At 38.9% G+C, this 22,047-nt stretch overlaps 1 protein-coding gene across 1 annotated transcript in view; it reads left to right on the forward strand.

The window, feature by feature from the left end:
• The first annotated feature begins 2,736 nt into the window (after positions 1-2,736).
• Positions 2,737-22,047, forward strand: part of Ubr1 (Ubr1 ubiquitin ligase) — a 59,657-nt gene continuing 40,346 nt past the window's right edge. Inside the window, exons 1-8 of the mRNA XM_028314295.1 lie at positions 2,737-2,843; positions 12,788-12,936; positions 14,855-15,016; positions 15,918-16,072; positions 17,809-17,954; positions 19,300-19,396; positions 19,801-19,943; positions 21,507-21,599. Of these exons, the coding sequence (XP_028170096.1) occupies positions 2,752-2,843; positions 12,788-12,936; positions 14,855-15,016; positions 15,918-16,072; positions 17,809-17,954; positions 19,300-19,396; positions 19,801-19,943; positions 21,507-21,599 (1,037 nt within the window). The 5' untranslated portion in view covers positions 2,737-2,751. The remainder of the gene's footprint in view (positions 2,844-12,787; positions 12,937-14,854; positions 15,017-15,917; positions 16,073-17,808; positions 17,955-19,299; positions 19,397-19,800; positions 19,944-21,506; positions 21,600-22,047) is intronic.

The raw sequence follows: 22,047 nt of genomic DNA on the forward strand, positions 1-22,047 counted from the left end.
TTTCCTCACAATACGTTGATGCAAGCAATGCGTAGCTTCAGATGTCTTGGCAAATATGCTGGATTAGGATAGCGTGTTTATCTTTTCTGCTCGTAATTTTTAGCTCGTAAGTCTTGCAAAAAAAAGTTCTCACGTATTTTTGAACATTGCTCAATATCTCAAATACTTTTCATCGATTCAATAAATTATTTAACTCAGACACCAATATTCAAATTACAGTGAATTGCATGCCAAGCCTCCTAGATGATAAAAAAACATTCTAAACGATGATATTAGTCTGTTCACTTCATTGTTCTTATTCCTGTACTAACAATAATGGTGACGTTTCACCACGAGAGTGTAAGCGTCGGTGCCATCCGAAGCAGTTTCCGTAAGGGTTGTACACACGCAATAAATCCGCACGCCGCATTCGTAGATATTCACACTCGGTGAGCGCCAATGACGTAAGATAATTTTGGACTTCTGTGTATAATTTGCAAGAAAAAACGTCTAGAGCTCCTTTAGTAAACACTGAGTTTCACCTTGGAAGTCACTCGTAAGAATTTAAAGTTGTCACTTCAAACTTTAGGGGCTACACAAAAAATTGGTTAAAAACCTCAAAAAAATCATGAAATATTTTTTCAAATAGGTAATCCCCAGTAAAGTCGAAATCATGATAGTGACAATGGGATTAACTAGCGTACCAGGTAGGTACCAAGATGTTGTAGGATAAAACTAGCCTTTAGGATAAAGGACATCATCCACGTTTCATATATTTTTGGTCCAAAATCAAAAGTGGCGGCCAACAAAAAAAAGTGCTGTATACTGACAGAATACGTCTGCCTTAGCATTTGTTACTATGACACCAAAGCTGTAGCACCACTGTGCGTCGAGTATTTGAGATCTAAAAGTCATCGACGATTCATACATTTTTTGGTTGAGGGAGCACCCCTTGATTCTTAAGTGATCACAAACGATGATTGCTTAACACTGCAGTACACGCGCCCCCTTTTTTACACGAATACACGCGCGGCCTACTCTGGTAAGCCAATTTAAAATCACTGTAAATTAGTTTATAAGCAATTTATGTATAGAATTACTATGTAAATGATAAAAGTGTTTATTATAGTTATTTTATATTCAAAGTTTATTTATATAACTATTTGGGATCCAACATTATAAACAGATTTAAAAGTTGTACATTTTTTGGACCAAAATTGCACTCTGAGACCAATGTTAACAAAAAACAATGGACATGGCGCACAATTTTTGTTGAAGATGCCAAAAAAAACTACAAAAAATTAGAATGAATACTGTATTTTTACTTTTTTGATATCTTTAAAAATGACTGAAATATTCAAGCTCAAAGTGCGCTCTTCCGCTAGGAGCGATTTTCCGCGCGGATTTAGAATATGTGACGTAGTAACATGAAAAGCTGCATGTAAGATATTATCTGTGTACAATGGTTAGAATGGTTAGTAGGGGTGCCGAAGCGGGGATTTCGGGACTTACTAAAGAGTGGCAGACTAACTTACAAGGAAATACTTTGTACCTGGTTGATTACCTCTAAGTATGAATTTTTGATATAAAACGGCATTAGTTCTTATGCCTCTCACCCAAAAAATACCTCAATTAAGCCCAAATTTGAGACCGCAGCCAAACTTTGAGTGACGATGGAAACTAGCCTAGATGGAGGTCACATGAAATTGAACTTCTGCTTCTTCATTGATAAAGACTTATCATTTACCATACCTTATCATTTTGTATTCCATTTTCAAGTCACTTTTTTTCGCTTACTGTTTAAACAAAACGTGGTATTTTTTTAAATCTCAGGTCTTTTGAACGCACATCTGAACGATGTCTGGTTTTAATTTCTTCAGTTACTCCGTGACCATGGCACTTGCAACAGTGCCGAAATATTGGAAACTCAAAACTAAGGTAATGGTAGCAATCCCGTCAGTAATATAATAGGAAAATGTCTTGAAAAATAAGTAAATCGTATATTACTTTATGTAACTAATTTTATTATGTATCATACTTATAACTAATCACTTCATTCAGAACTAGAAAACGATTCTAAGGATTCCATTCCAGGATAAATATTCCATTCCTTTTCTTCAATAGATGATCAAGATAAAGAGTTATTTATTATAAATTGCTCTTCCAACATTTCAATTATTCTATCTTACATCTTACTTGATGAAATTTTTTTCAATTTTATTTACATGGTCATAACATTTTCACCATTGCTCTGCACCAATTTGTGAGGTACACCTGAAACCCCCGATAAAGCAGCTATTATAAGAATAATATTAAAAAAAAACCCTCCTTCTGACGCAGTTAGNTGTGTGATCTAAACTTTAAATTAAGTCATAATTTAACTTAATATTACAACTTATGCGTGTTGTCCAAATGTTAAGCTGATAATTAAGAAAAATATTGATATCAAACTTGTAGATACCGATAATAATCTTCTCTTTCAAACCTGAGCCCTTTAATTAAAATAATCTTTTATCTGCTTGAAACACAAAATGAATGATGATTGAGAGACTAGTAATCTGTTCAATAATTTATCAATAGGTGATAAGATAAGGAATAGTGCAATAGTAAACAGTGACATTACCCCCTTTTGTTGCAAGATTTTTATAGTATTTACGGGGACATGAAAACGGGGAGTTGCATTTTTACAACTGCTGCCATAACATATGGTCAAGTGTCAAGTTATAGTGATGAGTGAATACAGTAGTCAAGTGTTGTATAAAAAAATCTGAAATGGTGTACAAAAGTTTAATTAAAATATTGTGCTGCAGAAATAAGGACAACGTCGACGCAATAAACGAGGAAGTTAAGAATGAAATCATAATGTAAATAAACCCATATTTTATGACCTGGTTTCTAAATTCGGATTTCTAGCTTGAGCGTGTTCATCTCCTACCTCAGAAATGAATTTAATATGAAAAGTTCACTAGATTAGAAGATGCGCACGCTTAACCCAAAAATCTGATGTGTGAATTGAGATATAAGATTTTAAACTTATAAGATTTTAAGACCCGTGTCTTACTATTTTAACTGAATTGAGATTTTTGGCTCTGCGTAGTTAAGCCCGGGCCTAAGTGCTTTTTCGTTTGTGATGCGGATTTAAGCACGCGGCCTATCCGCTTGTGTGTATCCCCTAATAGGGAAAACATGTATGAAATAATTAAATACATTGCATTTTTGCACATGCGTTCATTCCGTATCAGGGAAAAAGCACTAACTATGATTTTTTAAGATTTACGTCAATGTTGGTTAAACATTATAGGGAAATCGTCTCAAAAACTTGTCTCAGCGAAATTACTGTAGGGATTTTGATACGGTTTTCATAGTGATTCACGCGGAATGTGTGCTTATTCATGTAAGTGAATTATGCTCAGGCCGGGGGCGGATCGCTAGTTAAAAATAAAAACCTGACTAGGTTCAATGAACTAACCCAGTGGTGTTTATTCTTTTATCTCCACTTCATTTTTACGAGTGCTTGTTGAAATTATTTATTCCGGTGTTATTCTATTTACATTAAGAATACGTATTGGCTAATCAAGTTTGAATACCTTACTAGAGTTAACTTACAGTTTATGGATTTTACTAATAAAAAAATGAATACATGGGCAGGTTAAAAAACTGCAGCTTAAATTATTTCAGATAAATAAATAATAAATATCTTGTGATATTTTACTCTGCGCCATCTAGTCCCAAACTAAGCAAAGCCTGTACTATGGGTACCAGGCAACGGATATAAACATATCTGAAAACTTTTTTTGTAAATTCATAAATACATTAGATTTTATAATAACCAGATTAGTTTTTAATTACCAATTATTGAGATGTAACATTGTCGAGTCAAAAGTTAATAATTAATTAGTGGAAAAAAAATGGCGGATATTGGCATGACACCAGAAAGCGATGTAACAGGAAGGAGTTCGGATGCACAAATGAGTGCATTCTCGTGCGCGACATTGAAGAGATGCGCGAGCGCAATTTTGTTCCTTGTGTCTGAAAAAATAACGATAATTTTGCCACCATAGATTGGTTCTATTTGTTAACACGTTATTTATTTATTTTCAAGTTAGTAAGCTCCATAAATAAAAAACTAGCTGTCGACAATGTCTTCGTAAACGTAGAGTTTATTTTAAATAACTTGTAAAATTTAATTGCTTATGCTGGGAATCGAACCCACGACCTTTCGCTTTCGAGCGGCTGTTCTCACCATGAGCTACTTAGACAATTTAATCTTGAATAAGGTCTTCATCTTGCCCTTGTCCCCCTTTCGCAAACCGGGATAGAAACTATCCTATAGTTTTACCTGGATCTATCTCAAGTTTTTAAAACGGTGCAGTGATTTAAATACGAAAATGCAACTAACAAAAAATAAACATACAGATAAGAGTTACCTTCGCATTTATAATATTGGTTAAATGTTTTTATGTAATAAATAAAAAATACACTATCATGCAATTCATGCATGCTTCGGGACTAGTGTAAAGGCTGATTTACACGTGTTAAGTAGATAAGTAGGTAACTAAATTTTTACTTGATTTTTCTGTCAAGTTGGTGAGTGGGGCTTGTCACTTGACACGGTTTTGACGAGCAGTTTCATAGTAAACAAGAGCTTGACGTTTGGAATTAAGTTAAAATTTAGTTACCCTGCAATTTGATCACTTAAAGGGTCATTCCATCGTTTCGGGTGTTACGTTCGTACACACATATTCAACAATTTCATGTATTTTGAAATAGTATTTTAATAATGTTAGTGCCTTAATCTGTCCGTTTTTAGTTGTTTTATCTAAATAATAAAGTTTGTATAGCTTAGAATGTAGGATAACGAAAATATGAGTCGAAAAGTGTGCGTTTCGGGCGTTACGAGATTTTGCCTCTATGTTCTGACTGTTGCTGCATTTACTCGAAATTTAGCGAATTTTCTTAAGGAATCATACCTAAAACTTACAGGACTTCTAAAGTATGAAATTTACAAACCATGTAACATACAATCACTGTTAAATAAAACATTTTACTATTTTTTTATAAATTTTTTCTTTGTTTCGGGTGTTACAATGGTTCTGTTTCGGGTGTTACGAGTACGAAAATTCAACGCGTTTTATCGATAAAATCGGTGTTTTATTAGTCTCTAGGTACTACGAAATAAGGAGTACAACAAATAAACACAAATAGAGCGAATTCTGGTTTGAAATTACGAAGCAGCTTTTTTTAAAAAATAAACAAAGTTCAAGTTTAATTTTTCCTCAGAGTATAGCTTTTTCTATTGTTTTTGGCTTGAAATAGCATTACCTTAATTTCTAATTACGATATTTATTGGAAATGTCAAACATCAACACTTTTTAGCAATACCTTAATTTTAGTGTTAAGTCGACATTTCAAAAAAGTCTTAAATTGAGAAATATAACTCCTTTTCCGATGTCAGCGTTAGTGGGAGGTCAAAGGACCCTCACAGTAATACTTTTTCACTTCTCCAAGCAATATACACACATTATCGACATACAAATAAAAATGTAATGCCCGAAACGTTTCGGGTGTTACAGTTTTTAATCAAGAAAGAAACATACTAAATTAGTATCATGCTCAGATATTAGTTAGTATTTGAAATCATTACTACCATGACCTTACTTTTACCAAATATTGTTACCCTAATCCATGTGTAAGGTACAATAATAAAACAAATACCTGTTTTTCTGTTTCGGGTGTTACATCGCCGAAGTAACAAGAAAACACACTTAAAACTTGATGATTATAAATTTTTTTGGGACTATGACGCTATCTACCAATACTATGATAAATACCCTCGAATCATATAGTGGCAAAACGTTTCACAGATTGATAGTTTTTTTAAAATCGTATTACCAATAAATTAGAGAGAAAATGATCATTCAGACAGTTGACTTAAGTATAGACTTTGAAGACTAATAACTTAAAAATTACTTGTTTCTTTCAGATTTTTTTTTGTGCACATAATAATTTGGAATGTTTACTTTCAAAATTCATCAGATTTAATGCGAAAAGAACATATTTAGTTTTTCACCCTCGGTAACATTTGTCATGGAATGACCCTAAAATTAAATTAAAATTTAGTTACCTACTTAACTACTTAATACGTGTAAACCAGCCATAAAGTCTATGATGCGGCTTATTTCTTCTCCGACAGATTTTCTTTTAAGAAATAGTTAAAATTTTTGCATAAATGAATATGTATGTCGTATGTTCATTTGTTTTTTGTTTGTTGTTAAAAAAGTAGGCATGCATAAGTCGCAGTCAAGTGGTTGAATCAGTCAGTTGAACGGATAGCCCTTTTTTTCCTTTTTTTGGAATGCTGGCTGAATTGGCGCTGAATCTGATAGCAGAAAACTTTGAATGCGTGGTGTGTTAGAATTTGAAATGGCCAGATAAATTCGCAGCACTGTTGTAACTTCCGCGGTACCTACGGGACTTTTCCCACCTCTCTTTCCCACCGCTGCAACTCCTGTGTAGCCAGGATCTAGAGCTTGATCGCCAATAAAAACCCAACCAGTAAAGGTCAAGTTTCCCGCGTGTAACCCGGCCAGGTAATTTCGCAGCACCTGGGTTATAGTTTCATTTTTGGTCAGTGTAGCCCCCTAAGACTCTCAAGACCTAGTTTCCACCAAAGCGTAGATGAGAGATGTGTAAAATCAGATTTTCAAACCGAATCTGAACGGAGTTGTGGAAATATCTATTATCGAAATATTTATTATTCAAACCTCTTTCCCCTCCGCTTGGCTGGAAACCGGGCCTGAGACAGAGTAACATTCATGATAGCCTTAAAGGTAAAGTTAGCATTTTAGTTCGTGACATCAAAGTAGCCAAAAAGTCTTTATCACAAATAGAATAAGGTTGTGTTGTCGACTTTTGGCAACTTTGGGTGCCACGAAATATTTGCCGCTGACTGTACCTTTAAAGCTGTCACGAAAATGTTCAGTTAACATCAAATACAAATAAACAGTTTTCACTTTGGATAGATTTCTAACAAGTTCTAACCCACGACTTATCTTCATTTATGGATAGATCTAAATCTTTATAAACATTGTTGAGTCTTATTTAACTATTTGACTGCGACATACCTATATTTACAAGTATACTCGTATGAAACCTACAAAAACATACAGTTTTGAAAATCGTAGGTCATTTTTAAGTTGTGCGCGAGTGTTTCATGTATGTCGGATTCTATATGGGACTACTTATGGGGCTGGTTCTATGCGACCAGATCACCAGAACCTCAGTAAGTTTAATTTTGATCGCAATCTGTAATGTAGGTTTTCTTGGCTTAGGTCGGGTTGCTATATTCAATCCTCCTAATCCAAATAGCCCGCAGAATCGTTAAAATCAAGTGGCAGTGGGCGGGGCACAAAGCTCGTAGAGCTGATGGCCGCTGGGGCAGGCGTTCTTGAGTTGCGACCACGAGCCGGAAGACGTAGCGTGGGCAGGCCTCCCACTAGGTGGACCGACGATCTGGTGAAGGTCGCGGGATGTGCCTGGATGCAAGCGGCGCAGGACCGGTCTTTGTGGAAATCCTTGGGGAGGCCTTTGTCCAGCAGTGGACGTCTTTCGACTGAAACGAACGAACGAACGAATCCAAATACGTCCTTCAACTGTCAAAATCTGATTTTCAAGAAAATATCTATAATTTTCCCACCTCTCGTTCCCACTGCTGCAACTCCTGTGTAGTCAGGATCTACAGCTTGACTGGACTGCCAATAAAAACCCAACCAGTGTAGTTCAAGTTTGGCCCGTCCCGGGGGAAAGATAAACTGTCATTGGACCCGATTGTCAGCATGGTTTTATGAAAACACAGAATACTAAAATAAAGTATAAGTAAGCCAAATTATCCCAACTAATATTATAAATGCGAAAGTAACTCTGTCTGTCTGTCTGTCTGTTACGCTTTCCCGCTTAAACCTCGCAACCGATTTTGATGAAATTTGGCATAGAGATAGTTTGAGTCCCGGGAAAGAACATAGGATAGTTTTTATCCCGGTTTTTGAAACAGGGACGCGCGCGATAAAGTTTTTCTGTGACAGACAAAATTCCACGCGGGCGAAGCCGCGGGCGGAAAGCTAGTTAGCTTATAAATACTGTCACCAATAACATAATATCAGCGCGTGTAAAATGGTATTTAGGTTGTCTAAATGCTCAAGCTAACTGGATTTTCATGTTTTATTTATCCGACTTTAAAGCAAATGAGGGTAATGTTTTTAGATATTTTTGTCGGCATGTTATGTGATTTACAACATTACTGCAGTGTGCTTCGAAAACATTTCATTAGGCTAACTTGTGCCAACTAGATTTAGATAGTGAAACTTTCCACGCGAGTCCGTTTTCGATAGGTAAAAAGGTCTTTCCAAGGATACGATTACCTATAAAAAATGCTGACATGTACATATTTAGGCTCGTGTCATACTGGCCTATGGCCTTTATTGTGAAACGACATTCTATGAAAATATTGACCAGTGTGATCTAAACTTGTGAGTTCCGAATGGCTTGTAAAGTCAGCGTCAAATAATTCGTGACACCCAAAGTGGCCAAAAAGTTGACAGAGAAGACATACAACCTTATTCCAATTGTAACACAAACTTGTTGCGAACTTTTTGGCTACTTTGGGTGTCACGAATTATTTGACACTGACTGTAGCTAGGCTTACTCTCCGCAGTGCTTCACATCCGCTTTTTACGCTCGGAGAGTGCGTATTCCACATGTATCTTACATAAAATAAAAACTATGAAACTCTTTAGTCGGGAGCGGCAAAGTTTATGATGATACGGTTCCATGTACAGTAGACCTTGGGCATTACCATGAGCATATCTGCTAGAACACTCTTAAACAAAAGCTGATCGGACCTTGACCGTAACCTTTAAAAAAATTGTGCCAACTGTCACACCAATTGCACTGTCCGGCATGTCCTAAAGAAAGATTGAACTGGTACGGGATAACGCACCTTTAGCTAATACTCGTGCTCATCACGCTAACTTTATCGTGAGCGGAATTCGAACGGCAACTTCATTCGAAAATTGTAATTCTTGGACCCATAGGTAGACTAGGGATATACCCATCAGCCCAAACGGCTGTTTTTAAGTAGTTACATTGTAAAGCTTGGCCGTTCACCTCAAAAATTATCATTTCTAATAATGGGCATAATAATAAAACAGGAAAACTCCAATCCATACTCAGTTCTACAGACCTTCAAACGACCAACCTTTGTCTAACATTTTCCTAATAGGGGTGACACTATTAACGATATTGATTGATCCCTATTCTTTAAGAAATAGAATTTAAAATTGAAATATCAGCTGTGGTTTGTATTTTTTTTTTTATAAATAGACTATGTTCACTGCCGTGGCGGCATGCCAAACGTAGACTCAGTGCATTGTTTATAGTGCCACGGACACGTTGTGTTGGTTCACCTAAAAACAAAGTGAAAGATACGAAAAAAGTAACGAATCTGAAAATAATGTGTGATAACGTTATCGATGTGTATTTTCTGTGCGATTTGATCTCTCGATAACATGATGCGATTGCCAAATATTCATAATCATTGTATAATTACAAATTGTAGAATTACGTGCATTACTCATTTGCATTTTGAATAAACTTTTGTTAAATTACATACAAAAGTATTTGCTTTCCTTGTTTACATCATTGCGTTCTGTGCCATGCCATATTATTTTTTATTTCTCCCTAGTTTCCCAAAATTCCTATAATATGTTTTGTTAAGTGTGTAAATTGTGGATGGTATTTGTTTGCATTAGAATCTATGACGTCACTTCTACCTCATTGTAGTATAATTGATTTCAAACCAACAGAAAATTTAATTTTACAGTTTTAATTTGAAAATTAATTGCATTTAACGACTAAAATTGTACAGTTTGTGTCTTGGAATGATTGTAATGGTGTCAACTAGACAATTGTGAAGTTCTATAATAAATTGCACATCTGTTTCATTAAATAAATTAAGTAAATTACATGTACAGTCGGCGTCAATTAGTTCGTGACACCCAACCAAGTGGCCAAAAAGTTGACAACCTTATTCCAATTGTAACAAAGACGTGTTGCGAACTTTTTGGCTACTTTGGGTGTCACGAACAATTTGACGCTGACTGTACATCATGTTATTATCTCAGCAATATAATTTATTTTATCCACTCCCATTCGGTATCACTAGGAAGTATTTACTTGAAATTCTTATCGTTCCTTTCAAGTAATTCAAATGCTTACAAATACGATCATGAGCACAATCATCTGATTCAATAAACGCTGTTGAGTGATGGATGTGGCATAGTCGAGATATTGCATATTTGTTGTTTATGTTATAAATAGATTATTCGATATAACACATGCAAACGGCACGTTTCTAATAAGAAATGCTAGTTCCTATACTAGTCTATACTAAGAGGAAATATTTGTAGTATTATTGTATGTTTGTAACGAATAAACTCAAAACTACTGGAACAATTCGAAAAAATATTTCACCTTTAAAATATATTTTTTTCTGATGAACATAGCTTATTTTGTATTTATTTATAATACATAATATAATCAGAAACCTCGCATTTTTTTAACCCTAGATAGCTAACCTCCGTCGATTCGACGGGCATTGAAAAGAAATAACGTTCTAACTTTTTAATGCCACGTCCAAACGTTTTGTCTCGACTAGCCAACTCAGAGGCCCGGGAGTCCTTTGCAGTGGTGTAGACAGTGGACGGGTAAGTTTTATAGTTTTTAAGATATTTGATCTTTGCCCGTCGTTTCGACGGATGGTTAGCTTTACCGTAAGTAATTTAGTTCGAGTGCCTGCATACATTTTTTTAATAAATTTGAGATTTTTTTAGATTTTCATCTTGTTTTCATTAAAAAACGATAAAATAATAAATCTACTACTATAAGAAGTTACTAACGATGCCCTGGATGCTAATCCTGCCCGTGAGTCCGAAGACTTTCTGGTGGAAGATGATGTGCAAAGTAATCATAATTATTAACCATCATATTATGAGGAAAGTTATGTAAACCCACCACCAGACTTGTCTTCAGACGTGGAACGTGATTCGTCAATTATTTCAAATACCGTTCCCTCGGAAATTACAAAAATCAGCATTATATCATATCAAAATATGCGGTAAACATAAAGTTGATTTTTGTGTCACTTGCGCTAAAAAGAAAAAAAAATTTATGATTTTATTACTTTTAATGTTTTTACGTACCATATTAAGTAAAAAAACAGATTATTTTATTAAAAATTTTCATTGATATTGCATGTCAAAGTGGTTATTTACAAAATCTTCCAATTTCTTTAGAGGTCTAAGAAAAAATATTTTAATTTAATAAATAAATAAATAAGGTGAATTTAAATAATGCACATTTATTCACAAACATATGAAGGAACCAAACTGTAAAAAAAAACTCAGATTTTTTAAATTACTTAGTCCAAAAAATAATCTTTTTTTAATACCCGTCGTTTCGACGGATGGTTAGCTTAAACAGGGTACGCCGGAAGGTTAGCTATCTAGGGTTAAGTAAAGCAAACTTTGGCAATTGCTCAATGTTAGTCACAAAATAAACGTAAAATGATTAGTGTCCCCGAAAAACAAATGACTCGTTAAAACAATTTTATTTTGAAACAATGGACATCAATGTGTATGTGTATCATTGAACTTCTGTCCGGTTAAACTCGTTCACAAAAGAACTAAACTAAAAGTTACAGTGGCTCTCAAACTTCATCAATGAAACCTATTAATAAAATGTATGATCAAACTGTGATTGTTATACAGGGTGTTAGGTAAATGGGTATATGAGCCGACACTAGCCTATGTTAACATGGTCATATAAATGGTATGGTGAAGTCAGAAATTTGATATCATCATTTAATTTTTTTTAATTTTCGTACAAAATAAATTTTATAAAATCCGATTTGTATGAAAATTAAAATAATTAAAATGAAGATATCAATTTTCTGACTTCACCATACCATTTATATGACCATGTTAACATGGGCTAGTGTCGGCTCATATACCCATTTACCTAACACCCTGTATAGTCTGAGGTGGAATTGTGTAAAGCAATCGTAATCATTTGACAGTTCATAATGTACGATTATTCTGTCAAACGCTTTGTTTATCTGACTTTAACGTACGTTATGAACTGTCAAATGATAACGATTGCTTTACACAATTCCACCTCTGGTCTGCGAGCACGCACACTCACTGCGGGCGCCCGTCGCACAGTCGCGACAGCAATATAATTACGCGCGAGCGATAAGGATGGGTAGCTTGGGGTCATTGGACAAAATTCTACGTGCTCACAGACCGGGCTTTAGTCAAACGATTCTGAAATGTCAAGTATAAAAAAATCGGAACTATCCCAGTATTGATAGTAACGCCCTCTTGTAAATGTCATAATTATATGGCGACACTCCAGTGTAGTCCCAAGTGGCAATAATCGGAACTAATAACCCAGTATTGATAGTAGCGCCCTCCTATCAATATCATAAAATATTGTGTTAGAAGTGTGTATAAAAAACATTCAACAAAATTGCCTATAAAAATGTTGAATGTTGACATGTTTTTGTTGATGGTGTAGGGAGGGGCAAAACACTCTGGAAACCCGGCTTATTGTGAACGTTACATTTTTTTAAATGGTGTTTTACAACTCAGGGTGCAAGCCCTTTTAAGCCAATCGTAAATGACTTTAAAACAGTGAACGTTACAGTACAGTGATTGTCTTCTAAAATGAGTGACGATGAGACTTCGGTGCGTAGGTTCACGCTGCCTTCGAGAGCCGATGCGGTGTTGGAACTGTGGAGAACCAAGATGGCGGAGGGGGTGCTCTCCCCTGGACACTTCCAGGACCACTGGCGGGTCACCGTGCCCAGGATATACTCGCCGCTGCCTAACAGGACGTGTTTGGGTGAGTTGCTAGATGATAAGCACTATCTACAACTCCCTCGTTAGCTCGATTTGCTCTCTAACTAACTCTAGGCTTGTGTAGTACATGTACTAAAGTACTACAGGAAGCAATTCCTTTATGTGAACGAAAACGAACTATTCCGTATTGGTCGTTCAAATCGGTCTTTTAGTTCACTTTAGTACAGCTGATCACGAATAAATAGGTGTGAACGAGACGTGAAATTGGTTACAAGCGCGTGCGAGCGAGATGGATTCGGCTCTGTGAGTGTGTAGCGAGTATTTTGCGACATTATACTATAAGTTGATAGTAATAAAGACGTTTTTCGTCCGATCTGATTAAAAAAAAATCGGTACTCAAATGAACTAAGAGTGCTAGAATGAGACGTGAAATTAGTGACATGTAAGCGCGAGTGTGATGGGTACGGCTCTGTAATTGTGTTGCGAGTATTTTTCGATATTGGACCATAAATTCATACGAATAAAAACTTTTTTCGTTCGATCTACCTAATAGAATCAGTGTACTAAAATGAACTAATAGTACTAGAAGACCGAACTAGTTCATTTGACCGATTGTACTAGTTCGGAGCGATCCGTTCAGTGTCCGAGTAAGAACAAGCCTAACTAACTCTAGTTAAAGAGCAAGTTAGATCGATATAGTTAACTGCGCACCCCGCTGGAATGCGACTCTCCCTCGCTCTCACCCGTACACCTCCCTGCGTTCAGCCCCATCCGTACCAGAGCGTCGATGTGACGTCACGGCTCCCAGGTGCGCTGTTAACTCGATGAAATTGTAAATAGTCTAAAGAAATATTTTTTTTACTTGCGCTGTGTTTCGCCGAGTGAGTGAGGATACCGGAGGCCCAATTGGGGGGGAATGGGATTTAAAAGGTTGGCAGCGCACTTGTGACTTCACTAATGTTGCGGGTGTACATGGGCGACGGCAATTGCTTATCACATAAAAAAAAATACTTTTGATACATAATGATTGTTATTCTATAATTTATTGGAGAATGGCACCACCAAGATTATTTCGACAAGCTTTACGGAAGACGTAGTGTTAGCAGGCCTCCCACTAGGTGGCCCGACGATCTGGTGAAAGTCCCGGGAAGTGCCTGGATGCGGACAGCGCAGGACCTTTCGTTGTGGAAGGGGAAGGCCTTTGTCCAGCAGTGGACGTCATTTGGCTGAAACGATTAAGCTTCATGTATTTAGAATATTGTGAATTTTTGTCTAACAGCAATAATTTCATCCGTCGAAGCTATCTCATAATTCACGAAGGTAAATAATCTTGGTTTAAATGCAATCTTAAATTACAATACATTGTTTAGTGCCAACATACGTTACTACAGAGCCAATAGACGTTCATTGACGGGTAATTAACCAAAACATACATTACAGGCTGCCAAATCTTGTTAGCCGAATCGGTTGTATGTCGATCAATTGATTTGATCTTTGCTGAGTTTTTAATAAAGCTACAGGTGATAATTGTTGTCTTGTAATTAATTTTATTTATGAAATAACTACTGACTGCGCAAATAAAAACTGTATTTAAAAAAAAAAGTATGATCAATTAAATAATAAATAAATCTGTAATAAACAAGATAGCAGCAGGGCGCTGTATGCAGGCCGCTATCAACCGGGTGATGTGGAAATCATTGGGGGAGGCCTATGTTCAGAAGTGGACGTCTTGTAGCTGAAACGACGACGATGATGAATAAACAAGTCTCACAAAGGTGACTGAGTTTCTTCCGTCACTTCTTATCATCAATATGCTGTCCCAAAGTGATGGTAGGGCAAGCTAGATGTATACCTATTTGGGACGTCTATAAGTGTTTTGAAAAGGGGCCTGCATGTTTGTTTTAGCAAAATGTCGTCCATTGTAGAATTTGATTTTGACTTCGTGACGTGTTTTCCCTTAGATTGGTCGTTCGACGAGGAGCTAGCCGCCAAGCTGCTGACGGAGCCGCTAGAGCAATTCGTGTGGGGCACCGCGGAGGGCTCGCAGCCGCCGCCGCGCCGCTCCACGCTGTGCGGCCGCGTGTTCAAGCAGGGCGAGCCGGCCTACAGCTGCCGCGAGTGTGGTGAGTGTGCCAGCGTCCCACAGTAACGAGGAGCTAGCCGCCAAGCTGCCGAGTGAGCCGCTAGAGCAGTTTGCGTGGGCTCGCAGCCGCCGCCGCGCCGCTCCACGCTCTGCGGCCGCGTGTTCAAGCAGGGCGAGCCGGCCTACAGCTGCCGCGAGTGTGGTAAGTGTGTGTACACATTAGTGTCCCACATTAACATCTTGCTAGCGTCCGTGTAGCGTCGACGCGGCGTTGCTGAGCAGCCGAACGGATCTACGTAGCCTGGCAACCGCCTTATTTAGTTAATGCGCAGGCGCTGGCGAAACCACGACGTTCCAAAGACGCTAGTTTGGGGGAGGCCTATGTCTCCCCTAGTACTTAAACCGTTACTAAATGGTCAATTTGTCCATTCAATATTGGCAAGTTAGAGAGTATCATACTCCCGCAGTAGAGACTAAATGACCTAACGATGGTGATGGAATTACTTGTCTCCCCTACCCGTCTGATCAACATGGGGAATGTGGTCATATCCTCCATTTGGCTCGGGGAAGTTAGACAGTGTCGTGCTTCTGCAGTAGGGACTTAATGACCTGACTATGATCAGAAAATGACTTTTATCAGAGTAAATACAAATGAGTAATAATTCGGCGCAACTCCCCGCTAATCCACGTTAAATTTTGTCAGTGTGTGCGTGCGCGCCGCATATGTATTGGCGCGCTCACATACAAACCGCGCTCGGTGCGTTTCTATGAAGATAACCTACTCATTTGTATTTACTCTGCTTTTATCTCCCTAACCTGTTTGATCAACGTGGAGAGTGTATTCGTGCAGGCCTTATGCTCCATTTGCCTCTAGCAAGTTGAGAAGGTCGTGCTCCTGTAATGAAGACTTACTGACCTGATGATGAAACGTTTTATTCCAGGCATGGACAACACGTGCGTGCTGTGCGTGGAATGCTTCAAGGTGTCCGCGCATCGCCACCACAAGTACAAGATGGGCCAGTCTGGCGGCGGCGGCTGCTGCGACTGCGGTGACACAGAGGCGTGGAAGCGGGATCCTTTCTGTGAGCTACATGCGGTAAGAGGCTGCTCAATACTGTGTCTTATGTAGTTGCAATAAGGTTAATACTGCTGCTGCGACTACGGCTATACGGAGGCGTGGAAGCGGGACCCCTTCTGCGAACTACATGCGGTAAGAGGCTGCTCAATACTGTGTTTTATGTAGTTGCAATAAGGGCGAAAATGTTGCTATGACTCCAGCGATACAGAGGTAGGATCCTGCTTGTTTCTGATTCCTGATCTGCGAGTTTCATGCGGTGAGTCAAAGTCCGTGGTCGTGGCGCAACACTGTGTCATGTATGTCGCATGCGGTTAGTCGCTGCCTTTGGGGTCTAGTGCAACACTGTGTCTTATGTAGGTGCAATAAGGTTAATACTGCTGCTGCGACTACGGCTATACGGAGGCGTGGAAGCGGGACCCCTTCTGTGAACTACATGCGGTAAGAGCCTGCTCAATACTGTGTTTTATGTAGTTGCAATAAGGGCGAAAATGTTGCTATGACTCCAGCGATACAGAGGTAGGATCCTGCTTGTTTCTGATTCCTGATCTGCGAGTTTCATGCGGTGAGTCAAAGTCCGTGGTCGTGGCGCAACACTGTGTCATGTATGTCGCATGCGGTTAGTCGCTGCCTTTGGGGTCTAGTGCAACACTGTGTCTTATGTAGGTGCAATAAGGTTAATACTGCTGCTGCGACTACGGCTATACGGAGGCGTGGAAGCGGGACCCCTTCTGTGAACTACATGCGGTAAGAGCCTGCTCAATACTGTGTTTTATGTAGTTGCAATAAGGGCGAAAATGTTGCCGTGACTCCGGCGATACAGAGGATCCTATCTGCGAGTTTCACACGATGAGTCAATGTCCCTGGTCGTGGCTCAACACTGTGTCATGTCACATGCAGTTAGTCGCTGCCTTTGGTCTAGTTCAACACTGTGTCTTATGTATTTGCCATAAGGTTGAGATTGTTGCTGATGACTGCGGCGACACGGAGGCCTGGAAGCGGGACCCCTTCTGTGAACTACATGCGGTAAGTCATGCGCAAATATAGCGGGGGGCCGGGGTGGCACGCCTTTCCTGGTGCCTCCTCCAGGATGTTGGGCTACCGATTCAAAGATGTTAGTTGATCGCACATGGATGTCAGGGGCCAGACCCCCCTGAAAAGTACCCTAGATACGCCAATGGGTAAGTCGCTGCTCTACCTTGTTTTATCTGGTTATAATAAGTACGATTACTGCAACGAATACCATATAGGTTTCAATAGGCTGTTAACTGTTATACAGGTCTGCTCCGATCTGCTCTCATGCGAATCGGATGGAGTGAGCTTGCCTATTAGCGAATTAGCGAGAAACAGGCAATTTCTGAAACCTCTGGAACATGTACAGTACATGTTTAACAGTACAGATTTAATTATTATTACTGACGGGATTGCTACCATGTACCTTAATAGTGATTTGGTGAACGGTGATACGGGAGGCAATCTTAATAAAAGACTGCGAAAGAGGGTAGATCGATATGTCTGCCCATAACATCTCACCCGCGCTTGCAACAGTGCCGAAATATTGGAAACTCAAAATTAAGGTACATGGTAGCAATCCCGTCAGTAATAATAAAATAATTATGTTAGTGACCATGAAAGTTTCAAACAGTACAGATTTAAAATGAAGAATAGAGGGGTACCAAAGTTTACCAAAGTAAAATAAGAAATACACAGCTTGTCTCTCTCCTTTGGCTCTTAAATATTCTTTATTATGTCGCCAGGCGCCGGCCGATGCAGCGGAGCAGCCGTGCGCTCACGTGAGCGCTGACGTCATCGAGCGTATGAAGATAGTCGCGTCGGTCTGCCTGTCCTACAGCCTGCGCCTGCTCACGCACGACCACGCGCCCAGCCTGCCCAACGACCTGAGGTGCGTCATCAAAGTCGTTTTAGCCAAATGCCGCCCATCATCATCATGACCGCCTCTGTGGTCTTAGTGGTAAGACCACCTACTTCAGACGCAGAGGTCCCGAGTTCGATTCCCAGTGGGTGCAGATTTTTCTGTTCGGTTTGGTTGGTGGTAGGGCTTGTTCTAAGTCCGCCTGGCTAGCTACCACCATCTTACCTAAGTCTGTCGCCATAACAACAATGTTAACAGCATTGTTGTTTCCGGCAGTTAGAGGTGAGATAGCCAGTTCCTCTGTGGTTGAGGATTCCGGGTGAAGCTCGCTTCCACCTTCGGCCTGATCATCACTTACCATCAGGTAAGATACAGGCCAAGAGCTTCCTCGTTGTGTATAAAAAAAATCATTATCATCATTTCAGCCAAATGACGCCCACTGCTGTACATAGGCCTCCCCCAATGACTTCCATATCGCGCGGTTGGTAACGGCCTGCATCCAGCGCCTTCCTACTACCTTTATGAAGTTGTCGTTATAGATGGTAGTTAGTTAGTTAGTTTTGCAGGGCAATCGAATACCGCACTTAGCCTCATGATTGGGCCATTGTGCGCGATTTGTGGTTTATCTTCCTACTCCAACCACCCCAGATCCCCCCAGAAGGCGAGCAGCCTGCAGGCCTCCTGCAGCGACGATGGTGATCGAAGAAATTGAGCCCGTTGTTCTGCTAGTGCGTATGCGCGTATACAGGGTGGAAGCGATAAGTGATCTCACTCGATTCGTTTGTTCGTACTTTACTTTGCACGTTTCAGCCAAATGACGTCCACTGCTGGACAAAGGCCTCCTCCAAGGTTTTCCCACAATGAACGGTCTTGCGCTGCCCGCATCCAAGCTCCTCACTAGGTGACCTGGAGATATAGCATTTATACAGGGTGGAAACGATAAGTCATCTCACTCAATTATTTCTAAACTATACAAGATACCGAAAAACTGTTCACTGATCCTGAAAGTGCTTCACAAGCTCTATCAAACGAAATCCTTAATAGGTTACAGAATAAACTGGATGTATCTGAAAATATCGAAATTGGAAACATATATTTTTTGGATAGATCCAGTTTCTGTAATTTACTATTAATATCGTTTAATCCTTCAAGCTCCGCGAATCTAGACACAATAGAAAATCTATTGTTATGACATTAATTAATGCCGTCTGGGACTCAATCGGTTAATAGACCTCGTGAAACACTTTTGGATACCTAGATTTGAGCTGGGTGGGCTCTAGTGCTCACCCCAGGATGTTGGGTTATAGATTCGAAGATGATAGTTTAAAACATGGAAAAATGTGGCGTAATATTGCAGTGTGTATGTTGCTTACAGATTAAAAGATGCCGAGAGGGATCTCCTGCAGATCTTGGACTCGCCCGACCGATACTGCACCGTTCTATACAACGATGAAACCCACACATTTGAACAGGTTCGTAGTACATGACTTTGTGATGGATCAGTAGATCTTTTATCTACTTTTCACCAGTTTTATTGTATACCGAAATCTGCATTTTAACACCTTATAAGGAGGAAAGAAAGAAATCATATTTGGTTTTAGCTTTTGACGCCGTCACCTTATCTCGAAAAGCTGTTTCAAATTGGAATATAGACACGTGAATGATAGACATTTTAAAGTCGAATAAAACAGTATTTTTATTTGATATCTTTTAAATGTAGGTATTCTACTTCTTTGTATGTACCGTTCTTACGTAGTTTATTCAAAAAATACAAAACACCATACGCAATGGTTTAAATATTATTTAAAAAAAAAATGTTTTACGTACTTGTTGCGTTGGTATATTGTGTTAAAACAATCTATTTCGCAATCCGTAGGTGATCACGACACTGACGCGCGTGATGAAGTGCAACCACCGCGACGCCGTGGAGTTGGTGACGCTGATCGACCGCGAGGGCCGCGCGCTCGTCAAGTGCAGCACCTTCCAAGTCGCCGATAAGCTTAAAGGCGACATTGAGACGTAAGTTGCTGGCGTGTGCTCAACATCCATATTACACTGGACCGCAAAGAAAAAGGTTCGGTCAGAAAATTATTAATATCTTCAAAAGTACCTGACCTAGCATTATGAAATAAATGCGAAATAATAAAAATACCGTAGTTCTTGTATTTTCCGTTTCAAAAAACTAAGGTGAGGTACTTTTGAAGTTATAGAAGATTTTCTAACCGTCTCTTTTTCTTTGCGGTCCAGTAGTGTATTTAGGGCAATGAGGGCTATTGTTTTTATACATAACAGTTTGCACCACATAACATGATATGATCCTACTCTTCAGTGGCGCCATCCTGGTGAATGAAAATGCGATACCGCTTCATCGCTCACTAGTTGGCGCTACTATCTTCGCCACTAGCAATTACTTGGGGTGCCAAGCCAACTGATGAGCGCTAAAACGATAGCCCTCATTTGACACCACTAGTGTTGAAATACTTTACTATTGATAGTGAGTTTCACGTCTACAGATTATTTTTATTTTTTTGTAGTTTTAATTCAACTGGCATACAATTATGCAGAAAAAGACTAATATCATAATATAAACGCATAGAATTAAGATAGTTTAAGTTATGCACATAATAATAGTAGTTCTAGAATACTAAACTGAGCTTGTCTTTCGCAATAACTCGTTGCGAAGATTGTGGTAAGCATTTTGTTGAATTTGTTGAAGTTGCACATTATACTTACCACAATCGAATTCTTTTGCTGCTAACACACAATGCTTGTTCTATCTTCCAACTTTTCGAGTTCAGCTTTACGCCAGGCAGAATATAATAAAACATAAAAGAACAAAGGCATAAAGAGGGCGACACCATATTGACCTATTTGTAGAAAGAAACTATTTTTAAAATTAATTATTTTCAACTGAAGGTATTTCTTAAAATCGCCTCTTCCCATGGAATAAGAGATGAAATAAGTTGGGTTTTTAACATTCTATTGATTTTCACTTGGTGGACTGTTCATCCAACAATGTTACAGAGAACTGACCAAAAAGATGGCTATCGTTTTTGATGGAAAGTGTCTTGACAACCTCAAACCTTTCAGTTCCTTGTCTCTGCGCTACCTACGGTCTACTTGCGTGGTATCCACAGCGTGTTGATTTTTTTTGTAATATACAATCGGCTCTTAATTACTTTTGCTGAAAAATGTATAAAAAACTGCGCTGAAAATGCATATTATTCACACGTGTCTTAAAAGCTTCAGAGCATTTAATTCCTTGTCTCTACACTACCAATATCTTGCCTGATATCCACTCTTACGAGCGTTGATTTTTTCAAAATTAAGTAAATCGGCTCTTAATAAAATAATAATGTTACTCCAAAATTGCAAAAAATGATATAAAAAACTAGCCCAAAAGATGCCTGCAACACCATGTCTAAAAAGCCTTGGGACGAATTTTTTGTCTCTACACTGAATATTTGCCAATCCTGCCTGGTATCTACGCTTACGAGTGACGAAATTTTGTCTCGCCTGGCGTATCGCTGTCCGGTGGCGTGACGTGCGAATGTTACTCAGCTGCACGGCGATGTTCGAAAGGTTCACGTCGCGGCACGGGCCCAGCCTGAAGGTGCTCGTCATGCACGCGCACGTCATCGCGCACCAGACCTTCGCCATGAAGCTGCTGAATTGGTAAGTCTTTTTGTTATTTGATTTGTAGTTTTTTTAGCCCCTTAGCAAAAATAGGATAGTGTTCCTTCAGTGTAGACTAAATGATTTCACGCGCGTTGAGAACCACTTTAAAATGTAATTTCATCACGAATATGGCCAAAAAAGTAGGCCAAGGGGCGACGATTTGCCCAAACTGAGAAGTGGTCTAGTGATACCAATGCAGTGGGAATGGTGTAGGTAAATTAAAAACCGCCCTTTAATCCATGTTTCAACGTGCATGTATCGTTTATTAGTAAGATGAGCTTATGATTTGAGATTTTGACGTTTGAGATTTCCATGTCATTCTTCTAGATTAGAGGTACCATAAAGATTTAAAACTTAAATCTTCGGTCAAAACAATAGCCGCCCTATACGAATTGCCTAACCGTTTATCTATTTCATCTTTGAGTCAAATTTTACGTGTACGTAA

Source organism: Ostrinia furnacalis, unplaced genomic scaffold, assembly GCF_004193835.3.
Source record: "Ostrinia furnacalis isolate ACB-3 unplaced genomic scaffold, ASM419383v2 OfSCF4658, whole genome shotgun sequence".
In the NCBI taxonomy this organism is placed as follows: Eukaryota; Metazoa; Arthropoda; class Insecta; order Lepidoptera; family Crambidae; genus Ostrinia; species Ostrinia furnacalis.